Source organism: Plasmodium vinckei, assembly GCF_900681995.1.
Source record: "Plasmodium vinckei vinckei genome assembly, chromosome: PVVCY_05".
Classification (NCBI taxonomy): domain Eukaryota; phylum Apicomplexa; class Aconoidasida; order Haemosporida; family Plasmodiidae; genus Plasmodium; species Plasmodium vinckei.
In genome coordinates this window covers 688323-713253 of record NC_051297.1, presented here as the reverse complement: position 1 = coordinate 713253, position 24931 = coordinate 688323, and the positions used below count along the sequence as shown (strand labels likewise).

At 25.9% G+C, this 24931-nt stretch overlaps 8 protein-coding genes across 8 annotated transcripts; 3 read left to right on the top strand and 5 right to left on the bottom strand.

Annotated features, from left to right (window-relative positions):
• Positions 1 to 308: 308 nt before the first annotated feature.
• Positions 309 to 5327, top strand: PVVCY_0502030 (conserved Plasmodium protein, unknown function; the record flags this gene model as incomplete). Its single annotated transcript, XM_008627575.2, has 3 exons — positions 309 to 4657; positions 4913 to 5109; positions 5314 to 5327. 3 exons carry the CDS (start codon positions 309 to 311, stop codon positions 5325 to 5327), a joined length of 4560 nt encoding a protein of 1519 aa, XP_008625797.2.
• A 923-nt stretch (positions 5328 to 6250) lies between these two features.
• PVVCY_0502020 (acetyl-CoA transporter, putative) lies at positions 6251 to 9266 on the top strand (the record flags this gene model as incomplete). The annotated part of the gene is made up of 9 exons (XM_037635037.1): positions 6251 to 6410; positions 6851 to 6950; positions 7065 to 7149; positions 7242 to 7390; positions 7555 to 8386; positions 8499 to 8585; positions 8707 to 8764; positions 8955 to 9058; positions 9207 to 9266. The coding sequence occupies 9 exons, from the start codon at positions 6251 to 6253 to the stop codon at positions 9264 to 9266; spliced, it is 1635 nt and encodes a 544-aa protein (XP_037490223.1).
• Positions 9267 to 10227: 961 nt separating this feature from the next.
• PVVCY_0502010 (phosducin-like protein, putative) lies at positions 10228 to 11828 on the top strand (the record flags this gene model as incomplete). The annotated part of the gene is made up of 8 exons (XM_037635036.1): positions 10228 to 10275; positions 10453 to 10576; positions 10739 to 10800; positions 10901 to 10987; positions 11085 to 11182; positions 11302 to 11423; positions 11546 to 11613; positions 11799 to 11828. The coding sequence occupies 8 exons, from the start codon at positions 10228 to 10230 to the stop codon at positions 11826 to 11828; spliced, it is 639 nt and encodes a 212-aa protein (XP_037490222.1).
• A 256-nt stretch (positions 11829 to 12084) lies between these two features.
• Positions 12085 to 13015, bottom strand: PVVCY_0502000 (conserved Plasmodium protein, unknown function; the record flags this gene model as incomplete). The annotated part of the gene is made up of 3 exons (XM_008627572.1): positions 12085 to 12429; positions 12600 to 12807; positions 12906 to 13015. 3 exons carry the CDS (start codon positions 13013 to 13015, stop codon positions 12085 to 12087), a joined length of 663 nt encoding a protein of 220 aa, XP_008625794.1.
• Positions 13016 to 14503: 1488 nt separating this feature from the next.
• PVVCY_0501990 (conserved Plasmodium protein, unknown function) lies at positions 14504 to 15429 on the bottom strand (the record flags this gene model as incomplete). Its single annotated transcript, XM_008627571.2, has 2 exons — positions 14504 to 15114; positions 15396 to 15429. The coding sequence occupies 2 exons, from the start codon at positions 15427 to 15429 to the stop codon at positions 14504 to 14506; spliced, it is 645 nt and encodes a 214-aa protein (XP_008625793.2).
• Positions 15430 to 16928: 1499 nt separating this feature from the next.
• On the bottom strand, positions 16929 to 18743 carry PVVCY_0501980 (conserved Plasmodium protein, unknown function; the record flags this gene model as incomplete). Its single annotated transcript, XM_008627570.1, has 1 exon — positions 16929 to 18743. The coding sequence occupies one exon, from the start codon at positions 18741 to 18743 to the stop codon at positions 16929 to 16931; it is 1815 nt and encodes a 604-aa protein (XP_008625792.1).
• A 1431-nt stretch (positions 18744 to 20174) lies between these two features.
• On the bottom strand, positions 20175 to 22019 carry PVVCY_0501970 (conserved Plasmodium protein, unknown function; the record flags this gene model as incomplete). The annotated part of the gene is made up of 1 exon (XM_008627569.1): positions 20175 to 22019. One exon carries the CDS (start codon positions 22017 to 22019, stop codon positions 20175 to 20177), a length of 1845 nt encoding a protein of 614 aa, XP_008625791.1.
• Positions 22020 to 23327: 1308 nt separating this feature from the next.
• Positions 23328 to 24497, bottom strand: PVVCY_0501960 (CCAT-binding transcription factor-like protein, putative; the record flags this gene model as incomplete). The annotated part of the gene is made up of 1 exon (XM_008627568.1): positions 23328 to 24497. One exon carries the CDS (start codon positions 24495 to 24497, stop codon positions 23328 to 23330), a length of 1170 nt encoding a protein of 389 aa, XP_008625790.1.
• Positions 24498 to 24931: the final 434 nt, after the last annotated feature.

Below are 24931 nucleotides of genomic sequence, written 5' to 3'. Positions count from 1 at the left end.
ACCGGTTATATATTTAAATTAGTTTTGAAGTAAAAATTGTTGCATGTTTGAATATATGATTGGACAAATATTTGCACATATATATATTTTAAATCCAAGATATAACAACACGTACACGCATTTATAGCAGAATATCACATTAATAGAAAAATATATACACGAAAAGCGGAAAATATTATATGTATATATATATATATATATATATATATATATATATATATATATATATGTATAATAAAATAAGCGTATAAATAAACAAAAAGGAAATAATCCTGAAAAAAATATGCATAAAAGAATTAATTAAAATAATGGATAAATCAACTACAAAAGAAACAATGGCTTTAACTTTAAAAAACTTAAGAAAAAGTAAATGGGGTTCATTATCCAAAAAAAAAATAGAAGGTAAATCATGCTATTCTCCTAGAATAGAAAAAATGATTGAAGTAATATCCCCAATTTTAGATTATTATGGATATAATAAAGAAGATGTATACAATTTTATTAGTTTATACAAATTCGATATCGAAAAAATTCAATTAGAATTAGGTAATATTGTGGAATCTAAGGAGGGTAATGAAGAAGGCTTATGGGAAACAGTGAAAACCCGAAAAAGCAAAAAAACACCCGCAAAAAATGGGAAAAACAGTCTTTCACAAAATAATACAATTGGAGGAAAAAGTAGCAAAATTGATAAATTATTTTCAAAAGGTTTTAATTTAAAAGATAAAGATTTAAGAAAAAATAATAAATCTGGAATGGGCATTGCGAATACCGGTGCCGATGTTGGAAATTACAATAAATATAATAAAAATGATAATAAAGCCACATATATTGTAAATTATGGCTCAAAAAATGAAGATACTTCACTATTAAATAATGGTAATAAACAACCTTATGATGATAATATGACAAAAAAAAATCTTAAACAATCATCACATGTTATAATAAATGGTGACAATTTTTTACATGGTAAAGAAGTTACAAACAAAAAGGGAGACCCTCTAGCCAATAATAATGGCATCAATAATGCACAAAATTTTGATAAAAAAAGACTATCAGCATTCGACGAAGGAGATAAATCTAAATATAATGATAAATTAGTAGGTATAAAAAATAGTAAAAACAAGACAGTTAATATACCATCAACAGGTATTACTAATATTAATGTGTCTGGATCAACAACAGTATCGAATTTTAGTAGATATAGTAATTTTAATTATAATGATAAATATTTTAATAAAAATTACAATAGATATAATAAACCATTAAACGATTCATATTATGGACGGAATAATGGTAATAAGACAAGATATTCTACATTTAGCAATAATAACAGTAATACCAATATAAATAACAATAAGCAAGGCTTATATAATTCTGGTAATAATAATATGAATACCCACGATGTTAAAGGAACCCAACAAAAAAGTAATTTGAACAAATATACTAATAAAACACAAAATAAAAGTAATAACTTAGATGGTTTGGGTTGTGATCCTTCTACGGATCAACGGCCAAATGGTGACTCACCAAATAATAAACCTTCCAATAGTGATGAAAATAATAATGATAAACAAAAAAAAAAAAATATAGATGGAAAAGCCCAAAATGAAAAGAGTAATACAAAAGGTATGTCTTATGCTTCTATAGTTAATAAAAAACTTAAAGAAGCCTTTTCAGGCGTTATAAAAAAAATCGAAGGAGTAAAACCCGCATCAAATGATCAAGCTATAAATAAAACGGAAGATGAGAGTGGTAAAAAAGAAAAAAAAAATAATAAAAATCAGTCAACAAATTCTAATAAGAATTCCATCAACAATAATAGCAACAATGATAAATTATGGGTATCCATTATTACAAAAGGTAGTAAAAATGGAAATACTCACGATAATAATGCAGAAAATGCAGATGATAATGCTACAAAAAATGATGATACTAATTCAAAAGACTTAAAAAAAGATGCAAATAAAAAAGGTGCTCAAAATAATAAACTTGCAAAGCAAAAAAAAAAAGAAAATGCGCAAGGAAAAGATCAAATTACATCTAGTGAAAATATCTCCAAAAATAAAGAAGAAACATTAGAAGAGGGAAATAAAAAAGGTCAATTAAATGAACACGCAATTGATACAAATAAGAAAAAGAATGCCCAAGAATGCATTCCAAGTAATGAAAATAATAATGTTTCAGTAAAATCAAAAAATATTAAAGAATTATCTAGTGACGTTAAAAAAGGAAAAAGTAAAATAAATCAATCTGGTGCTAACACCATCGAAAATAATAATTCAAAATTTACAATTTCTTCACACATGGATAAATTACATGGTCACCAATTCTCGGTGTCAGATGATTACAACAATATGAAAGATAAAAACAACGTTCCAATATTTATGCCCGGTTTATCTCTAATGGGAAATAATGTAAATAAAAATATATTTTTTGGTAATATTAACATTACTGGAGATCAAATAGAAAATTTCCATGCCCCCGATAGTGATAACGAGCTAATGAAAAATGATAATAACAACAATAACAGAATGATAAATTCTGAAAATAGAAAAAAAAATAATTTAAGAAAAAATTATGATGTAGATACATCTCAAATTGATATAAATGGCGAAATAGCTAACAGTGATAATAATAGTGGAAGATCCTTATTGCATATGAAGGATACTGAAAATAGAAACTATGAAAATAATCATAGAATTCATAACGGTGCTGAAAATAATAGCAATATTGACATAAGAAACCAAAAAGAGAGGGAAATGAAACATTTGTACTTTAAAAATAAAAACCAAAAGAGAGAAGATCTTAATAGTGATAACAATAAAATATTAAGTGATGATAAACAAAAAAGAATGTTCCATGCCCAAAGTAATAAACATGCACAAGTTAGTGGAAAATCTCAACATCTATACATACCTAAAATATCTGGAGCAATAGGAGGAACATCCACTAATGATATATCAATTGGTAGCCACCATCAAATTCATAGTTCATTAAACAATAATTCTAATAATAGTAATCAAAATAATGCAAAATATTTGATTAATAATTCTTCATCAGTATATATGAACCAATCATTACAACACCATTCTGGTCATGAAAATAATAACTCTTCATCATCTCTTATTAATGGAAAGCATAATAATTATTCACATAATGTAATGAAAAACAAAAGTTATGACCCTGATAATGAAGATGCAAATACTTTGCAACTAAATCAAATATCTCAGAAATTTTTACAAAATCAACATAATTCAGGAAACAATAAACTATCAACAGATAGCAACAATAATGGTGATGAAAGCAATAATAGTAACGCCAACAATGCCAATGGTAATATAAATATTGGCGTAAATTCAAGCAATGGATTAACAAATAATATGTCGAATAAAAATACAAATGCAGATGCTAATAATATGAATTTAATGAACTTAGGAATGAATAATTTAAGTAATAATAACATGTATAATTCATATAATTCTCCTCCAGGTTTAGCTAACCAATTTAATTATTCATTTACAAATTTATCATATCCATATAATAACATGCACTATAATGGATATACTACACAAACATTAGTTCCTCAATATGGTTTAATAAACAATCACTATAATAAAAATAATAGTATTCATAATAACAATTTTAATTATAATATGAATTATGATAATTTTGATGAAACTAATTTATATGCTCATAATAATAATATGCATATGAATAATTATGTAAATTTTGTGAATTCTAATATAAAAAAGAACCAATTAAATACAGATGACGATACATTAAGTAACTCTGGTGATGTATCTATAACAGGTGCATTACAACCTCACAATTTATCTCATGATAATCAGAATAATAATTCTAATCACAATGGAACAAATATGAATAATTCATCATGTATAGATAATACAACAAATAATAATGCTATTAATAATTTATCATTAAATAATATGAACCCCAGTATGAATATACCTTGTTCTAGTACTAGTAACACTAACGATTTAAAAAATAAATCCCAATTAAATAAAAACATCAACGATTTACAATTACAAACACCTATACAATCAATGAAACAATCCCAAAGTGCTCACACTAAAAGTAACAATAACAACAGTAATACGACTACCTCCACTGCTTCGAATAATATGAGCAGTCAACATCCCCACAATAGTAAACATTCAACTCATCATCATCAAAATTTAATCATCAATAATAGTGGAAATAATAATAGCAATGCTAATAACAGCTCTATAAATCAATATTCTCAAAATCAATTGAATCAAAACAATTCACAAAATACAGCTTCATCTACTTCTTCCTCTTTAACCGGAAAAATGGAAACAAATAATTTAAACAATAACGCATCACAAAATAATCAAAATAATTACCTAAATAAACAATTATATCATAATAATAATAACTACTATAACATAAACTCAAATAGCTATAACATACCCCCTGGATTTAATATGCCACAAGATAAAGAACAAAATGCCAATTATCTTAACAATAATGTTACTACTACCAATGCTAATACAAATGTAGCAGCTTACAGAAATAGCTGGAGTAGTATTAATGAAAAAAATCTTAACCATTACAGCATGAATTATAACTACAACCGGGGAAGCAAAAACAGCTTCAACTATACTAGCAACTTGTAAGTTAAATAAATAAAAAATATATAGCAGCATGGTGCACATACATATATTTACATAACTAGTATACAAATAAACGCGGTGTGACTAGCTTGTTTCGATATCGCCTTCCTTTGAATGAGAAACAAAGGAGGCTGAGAGAGCAACTGAGATACCTCGTACTATTTCTTTTTTGAGCTGACTTTTTTTTATCTATACATAACAATATGCTTGTATATTTTTTTCTAATTAATAAATAATTTTACTTATCTTTATAGGAATTACAATAACAGTAATGGATATAATGGAACTCGAGATAATACAAACACATTTTTTAATTACAATAATTTTAGTTATGCTTTGCAAACCCCACCAGGTTTACAAAACTATTATCAAAACACTCAATATCAACAACAAAACAATTACAACAGAAATTACAATTATTCCGGATATAATAACAATTTATCTATGTGGAGTAAGTGAAACATAGCAAATGATAACATACATATATATTATGTCGTTTTTACCCTAGTTTATTATCCCTTATTTGTTGAAACAATAAATGTTTTATATATTTTCGTTTATTGCTTTTTTTATGGCATATCATATTTTTTATTCTGCATATCTCATATTGTTTCCACTCTTTATTGACATTCATATTTTTTTTTCCAACTCACAGATAGAGAAGATTGACTTATAACGGAATAAAATAATATTATCATTCTATACATCCCCATTTTTATAATTTTTTTTCCCTATATATATCATATATAATTTGCTATTACTATAGTTTTATGTTTTTCTTTATTTTCTTTTAACCTTATATAACTTATTTTTTTATATATGTTCATTATATATATTTATACTTTTTTTTATTTTCTTAATGTATTTTGTGATATGCATATCAAATAATTTCTTACACATATATTATAAATATATGTGTGCTTATACCCATTTTAAATTAAAATTTTGTATTGTTTAATTGAAGCAATCATCCGATTGTGTAATTTACTATATTTTTATACATAATAAAATATATGATTATTGTTATAATAACTCTTCGTATTAATATATAATAAGCTTATGTGTGTATACACATATATATTAAACAAAAAATAATGTTATTAGAAATAATTTTTTAAACATATAACGCTATATATTAATCGTAAAAACATCATTCTTTTTATTAGGGCTTTTAATTTCACCTTTTTTCTATCTTTCAAAAAGAAGGGGAAAAGTATTTATTTGCTCTTATTTTTTACTATCATCAAATAATATTAATAAGCTTGAAAGATAACATAAAATTAAATGTTAAAAAAGATTTACAAAAAGGAAAATAACACATTAGAAAAAATTAAAACGTAAGGATGAATATATATATATTTATATAATATAATGTATGCATGTGTACATTGCATAGTGCAAAAAGGATTTATTATTTTTTTCCCACCCATTTTTTACTTCCCTTTTTTGGCAAAGTGTATATGTAGATATATATATTTTTTTCTGTTTTAAATATATAAAATAGAAAAAAGTAAAATAATTATGAGATTAATAGAAATTTTAATATTATTATAAAAGTATAAAAAAAAAAATAAGAAGAAAGCATTTTCATTATGAATAAATCTTCACATGGAAACACTAACACAAATTTAATGAAAGAAAGAAAGCCAAAGCAAAAAACAGATGATGAAAAAGATTATTCCAAAGAAAAAATATCAAATCATACAGATTTTTATAATGTGATTTTCTTATTACTGCTTTATACTATACAAGGTATCATATTTTTACTTTATCAATTATTTTAGTATAATATTCGTCTAAATGTTTTTTGGCTATTATGTTTAAATAATTGTTTATAATAAAAAAGCGAATATACTGTGTGTTCTGTGTGTTGCTGCCGGGCAATTATATCACCATTTTTTTCACATACACATAAAATATATATATAAATAAAATATTGTGTACATAAATACATGCATAGAGAGAACTATACAAAAGCTAATATGTTGATGGTCCTTTTGTTATTTATGAATTTTTTTGTTCAACCATACTATACCAAATTTTTATTATTTATATTATAAACCCCAACGCTTGTATATATACCATTTGAGCGCGAACCAATGTTGAATCATATAATTCATTTTTTTTTGCATTTCATATCTTTACCATTTTTATAGCAAAACTATAATAACTGATTTATTTAATTTTTTTAGGTGTGCCCATAGGGGTTTCATCTGTAGTCCCTCTAATAATTCAGGATAAAGTTAGCTACTCCCAGCTAAGCATGCTATCATTGAGTAGTATACCTTTCAGGTTCGTATTTAACGCACACTCACATAAAAAACGCGTTGTATATATTGTGGGAACTAGTATTTCCTCTCTAATACTTATATACATATATATGCATGAAATTATTTTCGATTGTAGCTTAAAATTATTATGGGCACCCATTATAGATTCTGTATATATAAAGAAGTTTGGAAGGAGAAAAAGTTGGATAATTCCATTACAGGTACGATGAAATAAATAGAAAATATTATATAATTAAATAAAATTTCATCCTTTAAATTCATAAAAAAAACAATTTTTTTCTAAAATGTTCAGTTAATATGCAGCCTTTTGATGATATTCTATAGTTTACGGGTTAGCACATGGTTAGGAGAAAGAAATGGGTCAATAAACTTATATTCCTTGACCTTCTTTTTTTTTATTCTATTTTTTTTAATGGCTACCCAAGATATTGCAGTGGATGGGTGGGCCTTAACCATGTTATCGGAGAAGAATAAGGGGTAACAAACAATCGAACTACACACATGTGTATATACACATATATGAATGTATGGATACATATTAAGCACAATCATGAGAAAGATATATAACATTTCCATGTATTTCTTTTTCACATTTCTCAATGCAGATTGGGTTCAATATGCAATATTTTAGGACAAAATATCGGGTATTGTGTATCTCAACTATCATTTTTAACCCTAAATAATAAAAAAATATGTTTTTATTTACTTAAGAAATATGTCAAAATTATGCATTCAATATTTTATAAGTCAGAGTATTATAAAATGCTGAACGCCAATTTAGATTTAATATATCCTACTTTTCAGCCTTTTGTTGATATGAATGTGTTTTTAAAATTTTGGGGTTTATTTATTTTATTATTAACCATACTTACATTTTTCAAAAAAGAAATATCAAATAATAAGGAAAACGAAAACAATAAAATTATTGAACAAGAAAAAGAACAAAAGAATAAATCACAAAATATATCAAATGCCCCCAAAAAAGATGAAAACGAATTTAGAAATGCAAAAGAGACGTATAAAAATTTGTACGAATTATTATTCTTACCCCCAATGAAAATATTTATTATTTTATTTTTAATAAATCGATTACCATTTGCATCCGTTGAAGTTGCAACAAATTTTAAAATGTTAAAAAAAGGAATAACAAAAGAAGAATTTGCAATATTTAATCCATTCTTTATACCTATATCAATTATATCACCAGCTATTATTGGAAAAGTTATACAAAAAACTAATCAATTAAATGTATATTACTATGGGTATATGTTACGATATATTTCTAATATTGTTTTATCGACATTATTACCATTAACTGAATATATGTATTCAAATAAAACTCACATACCTCAAATATTTTTTTATATTTATTATTTGTATATATTTGGGGCTCAAATATTTAATAATCTCTGTATAGACTTGATGTCAGTTTCATCGGTAATTTTATCACATAGTTATTTACATTGTTTTTAAAGTTTACATATGTGCATATAATATGTATGTACATATTTGGGAACACACATACACATTTCTTACCTTTTTTTTTCAGATGGGATTTCAAAATGTAATATCAGATCCACAGATAGGCGGAACATATATGACATTTTTAAATACCATTAATAACCTGGGCGCTCACGTAATATACAAAAAAAGAAAAGGAAAAAACTAAAAAAAACAATAATATTTCCCTTTTTGAAAAAATGGCAATAAAATACGAATAGCAGTTACTCATATTACCATTTTTATTTTTTTTTTAGTGGTCAACGATGTTTTTATGGTTGCTTGATTATACAGATATGACAATTCCCTACAAAGGTATATACACACTTTATTTTTTTATAATAATATTGGGTTTCTCCTCAGTTTCATCAACAAATGAATATTTTTTGCTTAAATATGCCAAACTGTTTCTTATATTATTGTTGCCCCATGGCAATTTATTAACCAATTCTACGTTCTTATGCATACAATGCTATATTTTAAATTATATTTTTTTATTTTTCAGGGGGGTATATATTCATTGATGGTTTTTACACACAAATGATATGCTCATTCTTAGTTGGGATACTAATTAATAGTTTTGTTTTAAAATGTATTAAAAAATTACAGGTAAAATTATATAAATACTAAAAAAGGACCATTACATTTAAATTTTCACATATACACATTATATATGTGTGTGAAAAACAAATTAATACATGACTCTACAAAATGGGCTCATTACTTTATTTTTCATAACTGTTTTTTTTCTTTTTAGAATTTCCCAATAGAAGACTGGAGAACATATTCCGATAGTATTACAAAAAAGCATATTTAGTAAAATATATTAAATAATTTAAATGCTAATATTATTTGTTTAATAGGTGAAACATATATTTATAATTTTTAGTATGCATTATATGCATTTTGCTTAATTTGTTTAAAAGTTTCAAAAAAATAATAAGTAGTAATAATAACAAATTAAAAAATAAAGCATGATAATATAGTGAAATACATTGGGGAAGTCTTATTTTCCCTTGAAATTGCCCTAGTAATGTGAATGTGTATGCTTATACAATATAGTATGAAGGAATACACCTTTGCATATGAGTATGTGTATACACAATAATATTCATAACTTGGAAGAGTCAAAATGTAGTTCAAGAAAGAAAAACCTTTAATATATATCATATTTATTATTTACCAAAAGCATATAAATTAAAGTACTCGTATTTTATACACTTTAAAATGACTATGCAGGAATATATAGCATAATATAAATATACACATTTCAGAAAAGTTTATATTATACATAATAATATTATATGTATATATAAAATTAACAAAATTAAAGAATAATAAAATTCTCCAATAATAGCAATTACTATATTAACACTGTGAAGGAATATAGTTCCTGTTTTTTTTTAATTTAAATTCTACTGTTTTAATTCATTTATTTATGTACTTATTTATTTTTTCATTTTTAGTATACATTTTTCGTCGTTCCCTTTTTCATAACACCATAATCATTGTTATGCATATAATATTTATTGCATTGCATGGCTTGGCATTTTATTTATTTTTTAATTTTTTCCTTTCTCTCCTTTATTATTTTACATAATAACTTTTCTTTTTTTCGTATTTTTTATCTATATAATTGTAAAACACCTTTTCAAACCTTATTACAAAAGATATTTTATTTTTTATATTTACAATAAGAAAAAAAGTGTTATAAGTATAGAAAAATATTATAGTACTCCTATTAAACAAAGTAAATATTTTATATATAGATCTATAAGATGAATCCCAAAAATAAACTAACGGATATTTGCACATCTCTAACCTTAGTAATACATAACACATAACTTATCAACTATCTACATAAAAATGATCGAATAAATAAATATGGAATTAAATATGTATAAGTACACATATGAATGCGTGCTAACTATACACTGCAAAAACAGCTAGTTCAATAAATAATTGTAATTTTTTCCAAATTTTATTTATTTCAAAAAATCCAGGAGCAAGCAAAAAAGGACATAACCAAAGAATGTAAATTAGTGAAGGAACAAAATAATTATCCAGGGGATATACTATCGAAAAATACATTGGACCAAAATATCAATCCCCTAAATTCCAACGAAAGTATGACAAATAAAACTAAATGTACTAAAACAAATGACATGCATAAGTAATAGTAACTATGAGTGTGTTTAAATGTGCTTTCTGAAAACAGCTCAACAATTATATAAATTGCATCAAATGTAGAAACAAAAAACGAAATTATAATGTAAAATTTTTCAGCAGACGAAAATAGTGATGAAGAGGAGATACGAAAGTGGAGGGAGAAAAGATTAATGCAACTTAAAGTAAAAAAAAGAAAAAACATCATAAAAAGGTATATAAAAATATTGCAAAGCATGTACACATTTTAATTTTCACATTATTCTTATTTCCCTTTACAAATAGAAAAAGCAAGAGCTAAAAAAAGATGGTGTTTATATAGATGTAATTGAAAAGGATTTCATACCCACAGTTGTTAAAAATGCTTGTGTAGTAAGTATCTATATTTCTCTTTCTTCCTCTCTATATAATACTTTATCATCTATTTAATATACCTTTCCCATCTTTACTAATTTATCTGGTTAAATAGGTTTGCCATTTTTATGATAACAACTTTAAACGATGCCATATTTTACATACCCATTTAATTAAATTAGCAAATATTCACTTAGCGACAAAATTTATCAAGTAAATATAGAAATAATAAAAATCGATAAATATTGTCTTTAATAATATACATATTTTAGTTCTATAAACTTATATGCCTTGCCATTTTTTTTATCTTCCCTTTTTTTGTCCAATTTCAGAGTAGAGGCTAAAAATTGCCTATTTTTTATGAATAAATTAAATATAAAGGTTTTGCCGAGTTTATGTCTTTTTATCGATGGTGTGCTAGTCAAGACATGTATTGGATTTGAAGATTTTGGAAGTACTCCCCCAAAAATGAAAGAAACACCAAAATAAAATATTTATATGGGCATAGCATAGTCAATAAATCATAAGCACGCACGCAGTTCTACATATTTTTATAATTTTATTTTCAATTAATAGATAAAGATGAATTTAAAACAAAGGATTTGGAATTGTTTTTATTTAAAAAAAATCTTATTAGAAATACGGTAAAAAATATATATACACATATATATAAATGAAATTGAAATAAAAATAATTTAAACAAAATCACACTCGATATAATAATATTTAAAAAAATATATGATTTTTTTTGGAAAACTAAAAAAAAATCGTTGTATTTTCAAATGCTATTCTTGTAAAATATAAATAATATTTTTCAATTTTTTTTAAGGAATACAACGAAAGCGATGAAGAAGATTAATCATATCTAAGGATTTTCTCTTCTCTAATTATTCCATTTTAATTTAGTTATTATTACTTTATTAATCTGGATATCCGTTTATATATATGTGGGTATACCTCTATGGTTATATATATTCAGTATTTTTCACCCACACATATATACCTTCTCAATTTATACTATTTCATACATATTTGCTAAATTATCATTTGCTCTTGTTCATTATAATTAAACACAAATCAGTTGTATATATTCACACACAAAAAAATATGAGAAATTATTTTTTTTTTAATTTTTTCCTTTGAGCATTGATTTGTTTTTGTCTGCTTATGGCTTTACTTTCACTTATATAAAATAACATAGGATTTTTTTTTTTTATTAAATAAAATGGATATCGCAAATGTAGTAAAATTTTATACACATGCAATAATTTTTTTTTATAATTACTTAAATTATTTAATAAACTATTTTCATATTTCAAACCAAATTGAATTTCCTTATTGTCAAATAATTCACCCCCTTTAATACTTTCATCATACAATTCTTCGGGCAATTCATGAATGGCCCGAAAAACATTTTCCCTCATTTTTTCAATGTGCCGCGCGTATCTTTGCTCCTCCTTCTAAAATAGGTTTAAAAAGTAACAAAAACAAATTAATAATATACATATAAATATTTTTCTTCATTATATATGAATAATACGCAAAACTTGCGCTTAGGTATGCATGCTTCCAGTTATTGGAATTAAAGAATACACATATATATATGGATAGAATTTTGGCGATTTTATACCTCCTTCAAAAGCTGGTACAATTCAAACCTCTTTTGATATTCTACTCTATCTTCATATGTATCATTTGCATTTTGTGGACTAAAAATTAAGGACAATAAACTGTCTAATTTAGTCTTGTCTTTGAAAAATGATGCCGTGTCAATTACATAAGCTGGTGGTATATATGGCAAGTATCTCGTTTCTGATAAATCCCTCTTTGCTTCCAAGCTTTAAAACATGAAAAAATATAATGCATATAATAATTGTATTTTTCATATAACTAGAATTTGGCATATTATTTCTATATTTTAAATGGAGCAACTTACCTTTCTTTTTTTTTTTTATCTTGAGCGTTTTTTTTTTTTGGGGGTGCTCTCATTGGAACAAAAGACAACGGACAAGAATTTCTACCCCATAAAGATACTCGTGACAGCATTATTAAATATATACAATAATGTTATTCCGTTAGATGTGTATTTTTCTCTCTATATATTATAATATCATTATCTTTAGTATTAAAAATTATTCTTATTTTTTTACATCTGTAAAACTATAAGCCTTTTTCTCGAAAATTAATTTCTTCCATAATTTTATTTGCCTTTTTTCATTTTTAATATGCTTCCCCAACGAATTAAATGATAAAACAAAACAAATACATATATGCTAAAAAGTGAAACAATATATATTTTCACACTTACAAAATGATATCATGTAAACTATTATCACAAATCACGACATAATTATACTTTTTTGCTCTCTTATATTAGTGTAAAAAAAATAAACTCATTTGTGAAATAAAATCCTAAAACTATAATTCCGCCCTTTTTCTGAAAAATAAATAAATTAATTATTCTTTAATAAATACAAAATAAAATATATTCACCAACATTTTCTTTCCAAAAAAATATTAAGGGGTATGGAATATAACTATTAGCTATGTTAAAAAAAAATTCATGTTACGTGTATAATATTTTGTGGGGAATAAAATCGTTTTCGTAAAAGGCAATTTTATATAATTTTAATATTCTTAGTAATATAAATAAAAATATTTAAAATTTAATAGATAAGCATAATTATCATGCAACTATGCATTTTTTTAATTCTTAAAATGAAGGTTAAACATGAGAAAAAATGATATTATATTCTTTTGGCTCTTTGACGTTGCCACAATTGGATAATAGTAATGTAAATACCAAAAGCACAAATATTAAAAATAATATTTAAGGGAGTGTGTGAAATATAACAATTTAAAAACAACTAATGACATGAGTAATGAAAAAACATGGGTTGCTACGATTAAATATATCCTCAATATACAATTGGATAAATTAATTTAATATAGAATTTATAATTTTATATTTTGTATAATTGTTGTTTCAGGGTTCCACAATATTCAAATGGTTATATAATATTTGTTCACTAAATGCCAGCAATTACAATTGTGCTTATATATACAAATTTCGAATAAATAAATTTATATCGAAGAAAGTTTAATAAATATAAAAAGTTTACATGTTTATCAAATAAAATAACATTTTTGAAAAAAATACATGTGCATATATGTTTTATGTAAAAAATGAGCATGTAATGGTGGCAATGCATATAACGTGCATATGTTCACTACTTTATTATAGCTATGAATATTATTGAATAAGTTATATATACACTTTTTTTAATGCAATCTTTTAGAAATTTGTGTCCTCTTTTTCATTTGCCTCTTGCTACTTTTAGTCTTTCCACTGATTTATTATCATATGTTTTGGGGTTTATTGCTTGTGGACGCCATGCCATTTGTTTTTTTATTATCAATCATATTATTCTCTGTTAATAATATATTATATCGTTTCAAATTCGTAGGTTTAACTTTGGACGCTCCATCAACATATTCAGAATGTGATACATTGTTATTTTATTTTACATTTTTCTATACTTTTTTTTTTGATAAATCTAAAGGTTGATCATATGGGGGGTGATTATAACTTATAGTTTCTTCGGTTTTCTCTTCAATAGTGGCCAATTTAGCTTTTTCAATATCAGATTCATTCAAATCCGTCGCTGTTCTGTTTTTCCTTCCCTTTCTATGATATTTTCGTTTGCTCTTTATTAGTTTACCGTCTATATGGTTGGCATCTTCATTAAATATCACCTTCTTTCCATTTTTTTGTGGGTCATTTCCCCCTTTTGGGGTTATTGGATTATCACTATCACTTTGATGATTCGGTTTAGTTAAAATGCCCGGTCTATGCTCAGTCTTATTAAGATCTGCTGTTTTATCGCCATTTGGGCTAGCTATATTTGTTTTATCTGATGATTGCTCATAATGTTTATCACATTCTCTATCTGGTTTTTTTGGTATGACATCGGGGGTATTTTTAGGTAAAAGATCATGATATTCTGTATTACCAGTATCTTTATTTTCTAATAATTTAGAATCCCCTTTTTCCTCATTTTCAGAATTAGCAGTATTACTAGCTTTTTTTTGTACAGTATCAGAAATACCTAGAAGTAGTTTTGCGATTTCTGATTTCGTAATATCTTCATTTATACCAGCAGTTTTATAAAAATGAAAAATACAAAAGAGAAAAAAACTAATGCATAGGACATTCATTTTTAGTATTATTGGGGGAGCACATATATATATACATATATTTATTTGTGTGTGTGTTGTTTGCTTGCTCTTAAATAATAATAATTACAATTTTAAAGGAGCAAGCTGGTAGCATATAATTTGTTTAGTAATATATATTACTCAAATATATCGTATATTGGTTCACTTAACTTTTATTTCTATTTATTTTTTTTGAGATGATTGATACATAAAAGTAATGTAGTAGTTGTATCAATTTGCATTAATGTTTTTATAAAAAATATTTCAAGGATCTAAAAGAGCAAATAAAAAGAACCATTTATTTCTTTTCTCGATTGCATACTTTTCGCAGATTTATGCAATGTTCACTATAATGTTTTCTTATTAATTTCCTTAACGTATATTATATATTTTCTATGAAAAGGAACTAATAAATCGATTGCAAATATAAAGAAAAAAGTAATTAATTGAAGACTATGATCATATTTTTTTTTCACCATTGCACACTTATACACATAATATATTAATAAATATAAATCGAAAAATGAAGTGTATTGCTTAGACATGCAACTATACAATATACAACCACTTAAGGTCGATTTTTTTTCCTATATGTAATTTCGATAATGCATATTATTTGCTAATTCCACATATCTATAAAAGGCAAAAACATGTATATATATATGAAACAATTATAAAATTGCAAATAAAATAACATTATCCACATAAATTTATTACGGAGACATGCTATCGGTAAATTTAAGTAAAATAAACTGAGAGAAGATTAAATAGCTATTTTATGCACCTCCTATTTTTTTCCTATAATTTTGCTTGGGTGGTAGTTACGAGAATATTTCATAAATAAAATATATTAAATATGCACCATTTTAAAAAAGGTGACACATAATAAAAATTAAAATCCTTTACTTCATTCAGTGTGTTTATATTTATATAAATATCTACATGCTCAAAAAATATATTTCATATAGGCTCCGTCGATTAAACGGTGTAGAGCAATCATGCAAATTTTGGTTCAGTATATACAGACTTATTCTGCTTCTCTGCATTCCATTATACATTTTTGAATTATAACTTTTTTATTTTCGATTATTTTTATTTAGTAGTAGTATATTGCACAAAATCACAAAATTATGGCTTTATTTTTTTATAAAAATAAATTGGTATTGATATATTTTTAAGAAATGAACATAGCCACATATATATTATATATTTATATAGTTTAGCTTGCTTATTTGCACAATTAAAATACCCAACATATCGTGCCCTAACATATTAAATTAATTCGAAAATAAAACCATTAAAATATTAGTTTAAAAATTCATAAAAAAAATTATATCTTAAGTTATATTTAAAAGTTATTTAAAAAAATACTACAAAACAATAAATATATCGTGTATACATACCCACACATGCATATATTCCAACCCAATAAAATGGCTAAATTTTTTACTTTGAAATGCATTTATGGCAAGGGTTTTTGAACAATTACAATATATTTTATCACAAATATGCATATATAATATTCTTAGTCATTTTAATAAATAAATCCACAAAAAAAATACTCCTTTTCAAAGTGAGATCGGCTGTATTGTATACCTTAAATATAAAATATAACTATATCATCAGATATTTTTCGGATTTTTCTAATGATACTTCATGACATGGCCAATATAAATATATATAGGCACATACTAATAAACCTTCTTATTTCTAAATTTCTTAATTTGTACCTTTTTCCATATTACTCCAAAATAAATTGAAACAAATCCTCTGATAAATCAGTAACATCTTCATCCTCATCTTCATTTTCATTGTCTTTATTTTTAAAAAGATTAAAAGCATCTTTCACGAATTTATTAGCATCCTTTTTTTGTTTATTCTCTTCTTTATACTCATTAGAAATCGATTTATCAGCAATGTTTTCATTTTGGGGGTTTACTGTTTTTTCCGTTTTTTGTTCAACAGCTTTTGATTCCGTTGTACTATTTTCATTAGCTCTTGAATTGTCTGAATTTTTTTCTTGGGCACCATTTTCTCCCTCTGCAGGGGATGATTCGTTTGTTGCGTTTGGTTGCTCATCTTGCACAACTGGAGTTTCGCTTGTTATTTCGTTGGATGTTTCTTCTGTTGTTTCATCTTCATCATTATTCAATTCATCATCATCTTCTTCCACATTTTCTTCTTCATGTTCTAATACATCCAGTAAAATTTCATCATCATCATCATCTTCTTCTTCTTCTTCTCCTTCTTTGTCATGTTCCTCTTCTGTTTCCTCGTCATTATCACGAATAAAATCATCAGTGCCAGCAGGTACTTCTAATGGTTCTATCATAAGGTGATTTTCTTCACCAGACGCTTTTGTAGGTGATCCATCTACAGCATTTGGAGATTTACTTCCTTTTTCAATACTATTTTCTCCATCCGCACTTGGAATATTTCCACTTGGTAAATTAGTAGGACTTTCAGTTGATTGTTGCTTTTCTACTGGTTTCTCTGTTGATGGCGGTTCTACTGAAGGTGGTTGCTTTACTGGTTGTTCCTCTACTGAAGGCTGAGATGGAGCTTGATCTGAAGAAACATTTCCCGTAGATTGTGTTTCTTTTTGTAATTCTTTTCCTTCTTCAATCTTATTTGGTTGATCACCACCTTTTTTATTTTGTGTGTCTTCTTCCTTTTTTTCAGGTAATTTTTGTGGATCTGATGGGTTGTCTTCTTTCTTTGGTGTCTTATCAGATCCCTCACTAATTCCTTCTTCTCCGGTTGGCTTTAAATTACCATCTTTTTGAACTCCTTTTGCATTCTCTTTAGGTTCTTCTTTTGGGGGTAATTCAGATCCTGGTGACCCTTCTTTTCCCACTCCGTCTCCTGTTCCTGTTTCTGGGGTTCCTCCTACTTTTTTTTCTGTTCCTTCTTGTGTTCCTGCTTCTGGTCCCGCTTTTTCTCCTGTTTCTGATGCTGTATTTAATCCTTGTGCTGATTCCTTGCCTTCTACTGGCAATGATGCAGTTTGCTCTTTTTCTTTCCCTTCGCCACTTTGTGATGTTTTGACGTTCTCTTGTGTTTCATCTGTAGAATCTCCTTCTTTTTTCCCCCCCTTTTCTTCTTCTGCTCCCTTTTCTTTTTCTGTTCCTGGTGATGAAACTTCACCATTTGTTACCACTGGTTCTTTTTGCTTTCCATCTTCACCTTGTTCTCCATCTTTTTTCCCCGTAGATTCCTCTTGTTGAGAGACCAATGACGGCTGATCACCAGTTGCAGCTTGCTTTCCAGATTCTTGATCTGTGCTATTTGCATTTTCCTTCGTTAATGAATCACCTTCGGGAGGATTGTCATCTGATCCAGAAATTTCAAGGTCATCAGAATTTCCTTGAAGTTCTTGATCTTCATTGTCTTCATTTTCTAAATCATCATTTTTATTTGATGAAAAAAAATTCATAAAACTATAGCCATTTCGCAAATTCCCCTGTTTATTTGTAACTTCACTGGATACTAAGTTGTTTTCTATATGAAGACTAATAAGGGCTAGAAAGATGGCTACGTTTATTCTTTTTTTCATTTTTTTAGATATTTAACAATAAATAAATAAAAGTTGTATATATATATAGTAAGTATTTCGACAAAATGCTTATGAATAGCACATTACACGTTTGTTTTCACTATTTTTATGATTGTACTAACATATTTAATCATATAAATTTCAAGCAAGAAAATGCAAACCAAATATGATTTTGTACACACACATGTATAACCTAAAATTAAAAAGTTAGTAATATGGAGGGTACACCTTTAATAATAATAAAACAAACTTAAATATTATTTGTTATGGAATAATTTTATATTATTATTTTTTATTTTACTTATTTTATATACTCATCTTTTTTCTTTTTCAACAATTGGTTATAAGTAATATCAATATTGTGTGTATTTTATTTTTTTTGCATCGCTAGTATCGGCGAATGTCTTACATTTTCATATTTATTATAAAATTATTATTAGTTTATCGTATTAAATTTTCTTGATATAATGATGAATTAAAATAATCTTTAATAATCAAACTATGAAAATATTAAAAATATATGTTTTATTCTAATGAAAACAAAACCAAGCAGAAAATAAGCATAAAAAAAATATATACATAAAATATATTTGCTACCAGTAAAAGGGAATGAAAATTAAGGATAGACAATTAAAAAAACATATTTTTTAAATAAAACAGAATATGACTTAAAAAAAATATATTACAATATAAATTTATTCCATATTCTCCAATTCGTTCCGAAAAAGGTAAAACCAAATTAAAATTGAAATCGGAAAACTTGTATTTTGTATATTTTTCTTAATTTGCTCTAAAAAAATGCACAATGGGAATTATAATACGGAAGTACAAATTATCCTTTGAACCATTCGGCAAGTTTATGCATATTAGTCCTTAACAACTATCTAATCGCACACATGTATAATTATATACATGCATACTATTATTCTTAATTTATATATAACCTTTATAAAATATAATATTTTAGCCGAAAATTTATTATGAGAGGCAATAAAAATCCAATTATATTATTCAAATATATTAAAAATATTTTATTATAAAAAAATAATAAACCCATTAAAGTTTCTTTATATCGATTTAAAAAAAATAAACCTAATCTTAAATGCAAATATAAACACATATTTTTAAAAAAAGGCAATAAGAATACACAATACAATATGCATAATAATATATTTTCACTTTGGAAAATTTTGTAAAGCTTCATTTTATTCCTTAACAAAATACAATAAATAACACATATTTTTTGGTTTGTTTATTTTCAAAAAATTTGTATGTGTTGTATATATATGCATACATATAACATGCAAAAATATATATTAGCATATTATTATTTGCTAAAATCTGCTCACAATTTATCACATACTATAAGAAAAATATGATTATTTTAAAATAAAAAAATTATAATTTACATTAATATTATTTAATACTTCTTTATAGTTTAAGTATAAAGTTACTTATATCTTCTGAAAAATTAGAGAAAGCCTTTGAAATTCCATTATTACTGTCTATTAAATCCATCGCCGAGTTTACATAGTCTTTGATTTTGTTCTTGATATTTTTCATACTTGTATAATATTCCGAAATTATTTTTTTAGCTTTAGAATCAATGGTAGTAGGTTCCTCTATATTTTCTTCCTTTTTTGGGGTTTCTTTTTCATTTTCGTTTGTTTCATTTGCCTCACTCACCGTTTCCTCTGCTTCAACATCTTCATCATCTTCTTCAGATTCGATTTCTTCTTTTTTATCGTCTTGGTTTCCTGTATCTGATTCTATAACATTCACCGATTCATCTATGACGTTTTCATCATCTTCTTCGTCGTCTATGTTATCATATCTCAATTCAACATTCTTATTTACTGCATTATCTTTGGAGTCAGTTTCAGATTTAGGGTCATTTCCTGCTTCTTCTAAATTAGTTTGATTATCTTTAGTATCATTATTTCCATCTTCTTTAGGAGCAATATCACTACTAGTTTTATCATGAGATTCGGTCACATTCAAATTGTTATCTGCATTATTTGGTTTAGCAGGGGGTAAATCCAAAGTTTCAGGACCGGTTTCCTTTTTCTCAGGAACTTCGGTAGGGGCAACAGGTGGAACTTCAACAATTGAATTAGATTCTTCTTTTTTCTTATCATCTTTACTAGGTTCTTCTGTTTTAGTATTATCTGCAAGATTATTACTATCTTCACCGGTACCACCTTGAACTTCTTTGGTTTTGCCTTCTGTATTGTCAATAACATTTTCCGGTGAAACATCAGAAACAGACCCCTTGTCACTATTTTTACCAGTGACACTTTCCTCTGGTTTCGTTTCTTCCTTGGTAATGCTATCGGGATTTTCCTTTGCAGAAGCACCTTCATCCTTTTTAGGATCAGTAGATTCTTTACCTTCATTAATAGCACTTCCTTCATTATTGGATTGCTTGCTATCTACTGCTTTATCACTTAAACCTGATGGAGGATCATCAGATTTGCCACCAGGTAATACTGGTGGAGTTACACCTTGACCTTCTGTGGATGTAGGAGATGGACTTTGCTCACCTTTTTTATCTAAACTTTGAACAACATTATCTGCATCACCGGTTTGTGGTTTTTTATCACCTAAAGAATTGTCAGAATTTTCTTGAACTGTTTTTTGAATAGCACCACCTTCAGCAGTTTCCCCGTTATTATCGATGGATTCTGTGCCTTTTGCTTCTTCTCCAGGTTTATTCGTAACAGTAGGGGTTTCACCTCCTGGATTATTTACGATTTGTGTTTGAGTTTGACTATCTGGATTAGAGGGAGTTTCTTGTACACCTTGTTCAGATGTGCCTTTATCATTAACTTTAGGAAGGGTTTCTTCCGTTTTACCTGACGAGGCATCTGGTTGTCCCTCTTTTCCATCAACGGTATCGCCTTTATCTGAGGCACCATCGGTTTTTTTTAAAGTATCAGAACTGGAACCTTCTTGGTTAGACACTTTGGCAGGATCAGATGGTGGAGTTGCATCCTTTGAACTAGGCAATTGCTTTTCCTTGTCTTCTTCGTTTACATTTTCTCCATTACTTGGTTGATCCTCATCGTTACCTTCTATTACTAATTTTGTTTGATCATCTTGAATATTTGTATTATTTGCAGTATTTACGTCTGTTTGTGAGTTTTTTTTGTTTTCGTAACTATTTCTCAAGTTAACTGATTTTTTCACTGGAATACCACTTTCTCCATATTTAATTCCACAAACAAACAAATTTAATAGAACCAAATAAATTGCAATATTAATTTTTTTACCCATTTTTTATTTCTAAATCAAAAAATACAAAAAAACAAATAAAATAAAAACTATATAGTTAAACCAAATTTAGTTATTTCGAGATATTCTAAAACTATTATTATTTATTTTATTAAACAAAATACTAAAAAGTATAAATAATCAAAAGACATTTAATAATAATGATATATACAATTTAAAAAATGTTATGCAGCATTGAAAGCAATACTTTTTAAAATAATATTTTTTTTTTGCCACGTTAATTTATTTGAAAAAGACAATGCGCACACTTATCATGGTGTAAAATATTTTTAAATTTTGATCAATTATTTTTTTTGAAGAATTTTATAATTATTACCCAAATAAATAAATAATATAAAGTGAATAAAATTATTAAAAATAGTACAAACTAGTATATCTCCAATTTCCATACTGTTTTCTAAATAGATATAAAATAGTTTTAAATGTTTTTAAAATAAATGGATACAATATGTATTCCTATACAACCAAAAAATATGTTATTTGCACACACTAAGGAAAACAATAAATGAAATTATATTGTGTAAACAACAATAATATTAATAACAAAAGAAGAAATATAAATTATACCAATTTTTAATTGCCATATGGGCATTTTACAAGTATATGGTAAATATGTACATATTTGTTTTGTCAGCAACGAAGAAGCATAGAGGCATAATGAATAAAGTAAATGTTAATTGTTTTTTCTTTCGTTATTTTTTCGTGATAAGTTTCAAAAATAAAATAATAATAATAATAATACAGGTTGCAACTTTAGTTGTATTGCTTTTTGTTCTGCTCTTACAACCATAGCATTGTCATGATAAGGAAGCATAGTAAAAGATATGCATATAACGCACACACATATATAAGAACTACTTAGTATTGCATTTTATTTCAAACCTTATATTTAATTTAAAGTATAAACATACTTTCATTAACCTATTTAATATGGCCCAATTAAGCTATAGTAAAGCGATAAAATAATTTTTTAAAAAATTGATAAAAAAAATGCTATTATAATAAGTTTTATTTTACTAATAATAATGAATTGGCAACACAAAAAAATATAAAATAAAGTGATCAATTCATGTATTTAAGCGTAAACAAAATAAATACAAATTTGTGCATTTTTATTTGTTACATCAAAAAAAGGATATTATGTGTAAATGCACATATGAACTCAAAACTATGAATTTTTAAAAAATTGTACAATTGAGATACTATCTTTAATTACTAAAACAAATGAAATAGTCTGAGTATTCCTCACTTGTTGCCTGATGTTATATATATGTATATACATGCTCCATCTTAAATATCATCTTCCATTAAGGCATATTCAGTTATATCTTGTGAGAAATCTTGTATATCACTAGAAAATTGATTATCATCAATACCACTTAAAGCATTGTCTAAAATATTTTCATTTTCAGTTGTACCATTGGTGTTTCCTTTATATTCCTTTATAAGTAAATTAGCACCATTGTTATTATTATTAGTACTGTTGGTATTATTAGTTTGACTATTATTAGCATTATTGGTATTATTAGTTTGATTATTATTAGCTACTTCATTCGTATTTGTATTACTATTTCCATTTTCATTTGTTACAGTTGCTTCAGTTTCGCCTTCATTTCCTTCTTGTCCATCTGTGTTAACATTTGTAACTTCTTCTCCTTCTAATTCTAATTCTAAATCTTCACTATCATTACTATCTTCAATTTCCTCGGTACTTTCAATGATTTCAACATCTTCAATATCTACATTATCTTCTTCTTCTTCATTGTCACCACCTTCATCCAATTGTTCATCACATACTGGTTCATCTTCATCTGGCATACTTTTCGTATCATTTGTTATATCTTCTATTACAATTTGGACTTCTGGTGTAGTCTGTCTTTCATGTTCAGCACCATGTGTTTCTGGATTCTTAGGATTTAATATTTTTTTACACTCTTCACAATTTGGGTTATTAGCAGCTCTCATTTGTGCACATTCTTCTCGACAAGCATCAGTACATTCTGTTTGGCAATCTGGACACGATTCATCATGGCAGTCTGTACAAGTTTCATCATGGCAGTCTGTACAATCTTCATCATGACATTCTGTACAATCTTCATCATGACAGTCTGTACAATTTTCGGTGCATTCGCTTTCACATTCTGTACATGGCTGTTCAGTATTGTTACCTTGTGTAAGGCTTATATCAGTGGAATTTACTCCTCGAGCCTGAGGAGTATCACCAGATGTTTGAACAGATGGTGTACCACTTAAAGTTGTTTGGTTCGTAACAGTCACAATTTTCTCCTCAGATTCTCCATGTACATTTTCATTATCTGAAGCATTATTTAAATCTTCATTTTTAGTAAAATAGCTTCTTAAATTAAATTTATTTTTATTTGTAACATTTCCATTTATTTCGCTAACATAGTAGCTTAAAAAAAAAATAGCAAAACTAATTTTTATAATATTATTTTTCATTTTGAATTAATGTTTTCAAAAATAAATAAAAATCAAATAACAATAGTGGTTGTAATAGTAATAAAGGTAAAAAACTATTTATGTCCAAAATTTTTAATTAGTAGTTAAATACCAGAACCATTCGAATTATATTAAATATTTAATAAAAATGTAGAAATAAAATAACACATTTATCCTTTTTAATTATAATTTTTGTTAATTGTGAAAATAAAAAAAAATATATATAATTTAATTTTAGTTATAAATTGTATGTGCAATTTTTTTTTCTTCACATTGATGTTATAAATTATAATAAGAATTAATCGACCTAAATTTCCAGTTGAGTGTTCATTAGAACATTAAATTGTAAAAAAAAAACGAACAAACAACGAGAAAAAATAAAAATTGCAATATTTAAAAAAAATAGATTCACAATTTTCCAAAAATATAAATTT